Source organism: Elaeis guineensis, chromosome 4, assembly GCF_000442705.2.
Source record: "Elaeis guineensis isolate ETL-2024a chromosome 4, EG11, whole genome shotgun sequence".
NCBI lineage: Eukaryota > Viridiplantae > Streptophyta > Magnoliopsida > Arecales > Arecaceae > Elaeis > Elaeis guineensis.
Window position 1 is genome coordinate 102,119,768 of NC_025996.2, and position 7,687 is coordinate 102,127,454.

Sequence of the window (7,687 nt, forward strand, 5' to 3'; positions counted from 1 at the left end):
GATACAGCCTGCCAGAGGATAATGGGGTCGCTAGGGTCCGCCGCAGTGAGTGGAGCAGAATATGGCCGTTGATACAGCCAGGGGATGCGGGTCCATCGGTCGAAGCTGGGGACTGATGGCGAAGCCCGGCTCCCGTAGGAGTCCGGGCGGAGTCTTCCTGCGATCAAGGTTAAAGGCGAAGTCCGGCTCCCGTAGGAGTCCGGACAGTGCTTACCAGCAGTTGAAGTTGAGGACGGGGCTCGGCTCCCGTAGGAGTCCGGGCGGAGCCCGCTTGCGGTTGACGTTGTCGGCGGAGTCCGGCTCCCGTAGGAGTCCGGACGAAGACTGCTGGCAGCTGTTGGAGTCGAGGACGAAGCCCGGCTCCCGTAGGAGTCCGGGCGGAGTCTTCCTGCGGTCGATTCTGCTGAGGACTTCGGCTGGGGTATTTTTATACCCAACACGTATGAAGCATCAAAATCAACCAACCAATCATTAAAATCTATATGTATTCTAATATCATGTATGCACAAATATAAATATAGCTTCTAAATCAATCAATTATGAAAGATAATTTTAGCAACTAATGGTGTTATAAGATTTAGCTTTTATCAATTATCATCCATCGAATTTTATTTTCAAGGTATCCATCCATAAGAATTTTTCTTTTTTCATTCCATTGGATCCTTGATACACCTGCAAAATCATTTATTCAACTTTGGTATCAAAGCCATCTTGGGTCTATGGGAGTTAGAGCATATAGTTCTTTTAGAATCTAAATTTGTTTAATCACAGTATGATCAATTCTTTTAGTGTCACATTCTGAAATTTTATGTCCTACTTTATTGTATTTAAAATAAGTAATATGATGATTTTCAAAAGAAGCTCTAATAAGCATATTCTTGATAAATTTTTGTTTTCTTAAAGGTTTAAAACCAATTCCAGCTTTATCAAAAATATCTTTTTGATTATTTAAAATTAATTGAAATTTTTATGATCCATAAGTAAATTTTTTAAGCATGAGCTTCAAATCTTCAATCTCTTTTCTTGATTTTTCATTTTCTTTCAAAAAAAATTTCAATAATTTTTTTATCATTAATAAAATTTTTTAACATTTTAGATTCTTCTTTTAACTTTTTATTTTCTTCAACTAATAATTTTTCAGATTCAAAAATCATATCTTTTTCTCTAACTAAAGTATTCATTTCATTCAAGATATCTTCTTTTTTTATCAATAATTCACTCTTTTCATTTGCCAAAAAAAGATTTGATCTTTTAAGTTCTTTATTTTTTAGTCTTAACTTTTTAAACTCATTCATTAAATCAATGAAAATTTTTAATAATTCATCAAATATAAATTAGAAAGAATTTTTAAAATTTACCTCATCTTCATTGGTCATGAGGCAAAGATTTGTATCACTTTCTTCTCTTTCTCATTTCTCATTTCTCATTTCTTTGTTTTGCTCCCCCTTAATTAATGCTTTCTTTTTCTTTTGTTTCCTCTTTTTCTTCTTCTTTTCATCCTCATGAGCCATGAGGCATAAGTTAGGAGAAGCTTCCATATCTTTCTTGGAGCATGATTCTTTTTTTTGATGTGCTCCCTCATAAGTTATTTTTAATTTTTTTTCAAACTTCATTTGCTGAAATATAAAAAAAAAATAGATTGAATTCATTTAAATCTAATGCACAATAAAGAAATTTAAAGCCTTAGCATTAAGTTGGGTCATTTCTTTATCATCAATCAATGCATAGGGCGAGTGTGGGTCATTAATTATAATCTTCCATAAATTATAATCATGTGATTGTATGAAGATTTTCATTCTAGCTTTTCAAGATATGTAATTTAAACTATTTAATAAGGGGGGATGATCTATAGAATAACCTTCATTACATAAAAATTTCATTTGGGTTATCACAGATTCTTTAGCTCTTGACCGGTCAACAACTACTATTAGAGCACCTACTCTGATATCAATTATTGCCCAGGCATGGCTACCCAATAGAGAGGGTGAATTGGATATTTTAAAAATTTTAACCAAATTAAATTGTCTAGCAAGTATATGCTTCTAACTTAAGTACTTGTGTTGTGATAACAATATATAGCAACGAAATTAAAACAAAGCTAAGCAAGAACAAGAATAAATAAGGCAAGTAAAGCAAACACAATAAGCATAATACAAATACATAAAGATTTATAGTGGTTCGGAGTAATCCGCTCCTACATCCACTCTCCAAGCTTCTCTTCGAAATTCTACTATAATCTCTTGACTATAGTATATTTATTTTTTTGAACTCACAAATAAATTTAGTTAATTTTTTCAGTCTCGCCAACCACAATCCTACACTGATAGTTTTTCGAGCTCACTATCAACCCAATTGGTTTTAATTTTAGCTCACCAACCACAACCATACAATGATTATTTTTCTGGGCTAACAATCAATCCACTACAATATCCAACTCAAGGCTTGGACCAACCAAAGTTTCTCACCCCAAGAAACTTGAAACAAAACAAAATACTAAAGGTAAATAAATTCAGCACAAAATAAAAATAAAAAAAACTCTTTTAAAGCTCAGAAAAAGTTGATGATGAGTTGCTCTTTTGACGCTTCAACTTCTCTTCTTTGAAGGTTGAGAGGATGCTTGAAAAATTATGGATGATGCCTCTTGAAAGCTCTCTGATTTTGAATCTCACTCTCCTCTCTTCTCTTTTTCTTTTAGATTTACAATGAAGCTCATACTTTTGAATGATTTTTCTTTGATAATCCACTTCCCTCCTTTTTTAATTGATTCTTCACCTTTAAATACATTTGAGAATGGCTGAAGAAAAGATTCTAGCTGTTGAAGATGACAAACTAGCCGTTGGAGGATGTTTGGGACAAAAAACTAAAGTTTTCAAAAACTAACTGTTACAGTCTATTTAGTCGACTAACTTTTTTTCTCAGTTCACTAAGTTCCTTACTAGATCGACTCAAAATCCTCTTAGTTGATTAAATTCTCAGCTTTTAAAAATTCAACCTTCTATCTTTTGCTGCCCTTTGAGACATAGTCGGCTAATTTCTGACTTAGTCGACTAAGTTTGCGTGCCAAGCGTACGAAGGGTTCTTTGAAATGTTTGGCTTGACAATTTGAGGAGATTTTTTTCATGAATGAATTTTTCAATTTAAACATTTGAAAACTCCTACAATTATTCTTGAAATGCATGATTAGTATCATTTATACTCAATATTTTGGAATCATCAAAATCAATCTTAAGATCAACAAGCCTGCTAATATGGCAATCTTTTGTCTAATTATGTCTGTCATGTTTTGACCATGTAAATGACCTCTTTTTGCCATGTCATAAAACATATATCATCTATATAATTCTATTTGATTAGTAAGAAAAAAAGTGATGGTAATTGTTGGGATATACCGACCGATCCCTCTCACGCCGACTCACCATCGAGCCCGCCTAACCGGCATCCGACTCTACCGACCGCACCGACCACACCGACCGACGACTGCCGATACCGTCCGACCGAAGGTATGTCGGTCGGGAAGACCCTTTCCGTTCCCGACTGGCCGAACGACGGGGCCCGACCTCCGACTTTCGCAACGCATCAGACTGACCGTCGGGGGGGGGGAGTCTCTGGGTTTTCACCCGACATCCCAGCCGGTCGGCTCCTCCAAATGCCGTACGACTGCTGAAGGCCATCGCCCTGACAAAGCATGCGGCATAGCTGCCCTGGGACATTGTCCTGCCAAGGATATAGATTAATCCCAGCGATTTGACACCCTACGACGACTTGACAGTCCGTGATGATCTGACAGCCTCCGACGATTTGACAACTCTCCTAGTTGTCTGCACCATTAATGACGACATCATGCCGCGCTCTACTATAAAACGGGGAAGGCAACAATGCTACAAAGAGGTTCCTTCGAAGTCTCTGAACTTCCCCTCTCTAGTTCTCTCTCTCGCTGAGCTCTCCTGATTCTTTTCTACTGTTGTCTAGTCTCTTCTCTGACTTGATCGTCGAAGGGTTCCCGCCGGAGACATCTCCGGTCAGTGTGGACTTTTCCTGCAGGTGCTTGTTCTCGACGATCAGATGATGAGAGGATTGGCCGCAACAGTAATGATTTAAATAGATTTTTTTTTTAAACATATGACGTTATAACTTCTAAAAAGTTAGGGCAGGATCAATTTACTAATTTTTTTTTTTTAATTTAGAAAACTATCGAATAAATCGTGTACCACCCCGTTAATATGATAGAGGTGGCCAGCACACCACAATGGAACCAACACACGGACTCACCGAGAAGTGAGAGACCGCGACTCGTTCACATGGGACTCTTTTACACGGGACCGTAGGAGCCCTGTGGGGTTTGGAATCTAGCCCCCGTCTCCGACACAAAAGTAAAGCCAAAATAAGAAAACGCACCAAATCCCCTGCATCTCTTTCGATCAGTCTCTTCTTCTCCACTCTTCTGCTCAATGAGCTTCTCCGCGTCAAACGCCTTCCTTCCCCCAACCAAAGGGGAGAGCGATCGCCCGAAGATGCAAGCAATAGCATCATCAAGAAATACCGCTCATCCATTCCCCTTTATATTCTTGCAATTCCTCCTACTTGTATTACAAGCGCTAGCGCCTGCTGGAGCCCACCGGAGCCCCTCCTCCTACGCGTCGTCGGCCCTGACGGAGTGGCGATCCGCCCACGCCTCCTACTACGCCACCTTCGAGCCCCGCGACACCGTCGGTTCGTTCCCAAATCCCAGCACTCCAATACCCTAGATCTATAAATAAAATCCCAATCGATCTAATAAATCTCGCTCTCATTTCAATTTTTCTTCTCTTTCTGAATGTGTGTTGCACAGGAGGTGCCTGTGGATATGGGGATCTGGGGAAGAGTGGGTACGGGATGGCGACGGCGGGCCTGAGCGAGGCTTTGTTCGCCAAGGGGGAGGCGTGCGGGGGCTGCTACGAGGTGCGGTGCGTGGAGGAGCTGCGGTACTGCCTCCCGGGGACGTCCATCGTGGTGACGGCGACCAACTTCTGCGCCCCCAACTACGGCCTTCCCTCCGACGCCGGCGGGATCTGCAACCGCCCCAACAATCACTTCCTCATGCCCATCGAGGCCTTCGAGAAGATCGCCATCTGGAAGGCCGGCGTCATGCCCATCCAATATCGCCGGTAAGTCACCGGTAACCGCCTCTTTTTATCCTTTTCCTTTTTTTAGCCTTACCGTCGATCTTCTTTTCTTTTCTGTTATTTTTTTTGTTATACTCCTAATTTGATTTAGCCATTCGAATTCGATCGGACTGAAGTGTGGATTTGTAATTCTGGTAAATTGGAAGGGCGTCTTTTAGGATGGAGAGTTTGGAGACTCCGCATAGTTGCATGCTGGAAGGCCGACAAAGGGCCATTTTGATTGTCGGAGAGTAAGAAGTCTCAGTTCCGGCTGTGCTCAGTGAAACAACTATGCGGGTGAAGGGTGGTGAATTAAGTTCAAACCTCCACGGTACAAATCTCTACGAAAAAAAAAAAAGAGAGGAGAATTGCTAAAGTAACTGGGACTTATTAGTACTTTTAAAATGGAGAGATGAATCCATTGAACTGATATTTGAGCTGGACTGTAGGATTTGTGGTCATTGTTACATGGTTGGATGCAGCTCAGCTGTCTTGCTTCCGATAGCAAACATGCTGTCTGCTGATTAGTCCTCTCCTAATTGGTTGAATTACGGGGCCCTACCACCACAGGAATTAGAGGACTTGTTGCGAGGGCTGGGGATGGGTCACTCATTAATGATTACAGTCGCCACATAGCTGTTTGCTGTTCGAAGGAGGCGGCAACCCTAACCACGCAAACAGTGGAAGAGCTGTTTGACTTGGAAAACTAGCAGCTGATCCGTTGAACAAGGCCATTATCGTCCATCAAACCTCTGTTCGGTCCTGTTTACCTACCGTAAAACGGAAGATGCTAGTCCATCTCTGGTCGTGTGGCTGCCTCCGGCAGTGGGCGATTAGTCAACATTTCCGTCCCGAGCGAGCATCCAGAGGTTTCTATCTCTCCCTTCTCTCCGATGAGAGAACCCTAGCCGCCCCTCCCTCGTGCCCATCATTATCATCCCGCATGATGTGAGGGTAATCGGTGGCGCTCAGATTGATCAGCCAGCACAGCCGCCCGTTTCTTTAGCTTCTATTCGCTCTCGATATACCGTTGTTGGAATGAGCGATTGCGATTTTGATGACGTGCAGAGCCATTTAATTTTTTGTCCCGATGCATGCAGTATAGATTTTTAATGGCAAGATTAGTTGATGTTAATTATGTTAGTGACTTATCCTAGCTAGTGGTTTCTCAATCTGAGATTTTTCCAACTCCAATAGGGAACGGCATGGAATTTTTTTACTGGGCTCCGGTCCTGCTGGCTTTGGCTTTGATTCGTTGGTGGGAAAGTATTGGGTCTACGATTTTGACTTGATCCGTCTGGGATTTAGACTCTTGCCTAGGTAGTAGGATGGGATTGCAACGGTTCGGGAACCTGAGGAGTGGTTCATCAATTGAAGCTGTGATGGCCGTGTAAGGTCCATCCAATCATGACCCTCGTGTTAATCATGGACGGCCGTCATTAAAACAAGAACAAAAACGTTCCGATTCACATTCAAACTTCGCATCCAGAACTCAGGACGTACGATTAGCCTCTCCTGAATTCCTTTTCTTTAAAAAAATAAAATAATTCGATTTCTGAGTTTAAAATGGGTTGCTACAGGGTCAAGTGCGTCAGGCAGGGAGGCATCCGATTCACGATGGAGGGCCGGGGTTTCTTCATTAACGTGCTGATCAGCAATGTGGCTGGTGCCGGAGACGTGACGGCGGTGAAGGTGAAGGGGACGATGATCGGGGGGTGGCTGCCCATGGCCCGGAGCTGGGGCCAGAATTGGCATATCAGCGCCGACCTCAAGGGGCAGGCCCTCTCCTTCGAGCTCACCAACAGCGACGGCGTCACCCTCACCTCCTACAACGTCGCCCAAAAGGACTGGGAGTTTGGCCGGACGTATATCGGCAAGCAATTCCCTTTCTAATTATAATGACTAAACCCACTTTTATTCTTAAAAAAAATTTTGTTGCTTGCTACTATTTGTGTATTCCTATCATGCAAACTCTGTCCATGAAAGGTGGAAATTAGCCACAAAAAAGCCCAAAGAAAATTGGGCGCAGGAAAGTCCATATTTTGTCTTCGTCCGGATTCGTGATTGGGTGATTGTGAAAGTTCCCTGCCTAACCCCTTTTTTCCCTCCCTCTTTTCCAAATTCTGTTGGTGGGTGGATGGGTGGTGCTGCTTTTTAACGTGGGATGCGACTTTACTTTGGCTGCGCACCAAGGATGTCACTTTTTTTTTCCATCCGAACTCCACTGTTCAAACATGGTATTTATTCGTTATTAAGAAAATCTCTCTGCTTGCTCTTGGTGGCCTAGCACGATGATCTCCTGGATCTCCTATTTTATGAAGTTCGACGAATGATACGGAACGCCATCCAGCAGGGATAGTTATTGTGGTCGCCGTGGAGCTGATCTAACCTAGGCTGCTGAGCTGGTGTCGGAGAGAAGGAATGCAGTCACAGTATGGTTGGATGAGACCTCCAAGAGAGGTACTGTCATCTGAAACTCGATTGATTCGGCAGATCGGATCCTGTAAACCATCAAATACGAGAAAGTTCTCACGCTGGAGTTCTCC

General features: G+C 42.3%; 1 protein-coding gene across 1 annotated transcript; it reads left to right on the forward strand.

Moving 5' to 3' along the window:
* The first annotated feature begins 4,364 nt into the window (after positions 1-4,364).
* LOC105034825 (expansin-A10) lies at positions 4,365-7,190 on the forward strand. Its single transcript, XM_010910121.3, has 3 exons — positions 4,365-4,710; positions 4,829-5,144; positions 6,722-7,190. Exons 1-3 carry the CDS (start codon positions 4,449-4,451, stop codon positions 7,032-7,034), a joined length of 891 nt encoding a protein of 296 aa, XP_010908423.1. The 5' UTR covers positions 4,365-4,448; the 3' UTR covers positions 7,035-7,190.
* The last annotated feature ends 497 nt before the right edge of the window (positions 7,191-7,687 follow it).

What these genes read in the sequence shown, in the direction of transcription:
- LOC105034825 (XM_010910121.3), top strand. Translation starts at nt 4,449, where the DNA reads ATGAGCTTCTCCGCGTCAAACGCCTTCCTTCCCCCAACCAAAGGGGAG. An exon ending in CGAGCCCCGCGACACCGTCG is followed by an intron (nt 4,711 to 4,828) that starts GTTCGTTCCCAA and finishes TGTGTTGCACAG; the next exon opens with GAGGTGCCTGTGGATATGGG. An exon ending in ATGCCCATCCAATATCGCCG is followed by an intron (nt 5,145 to 6,721) that starts GTAAGTCACCGG and finishes GGGTTGCTACAG; the next exon opens with GGTCAAGTGCGTCAGGCAGG.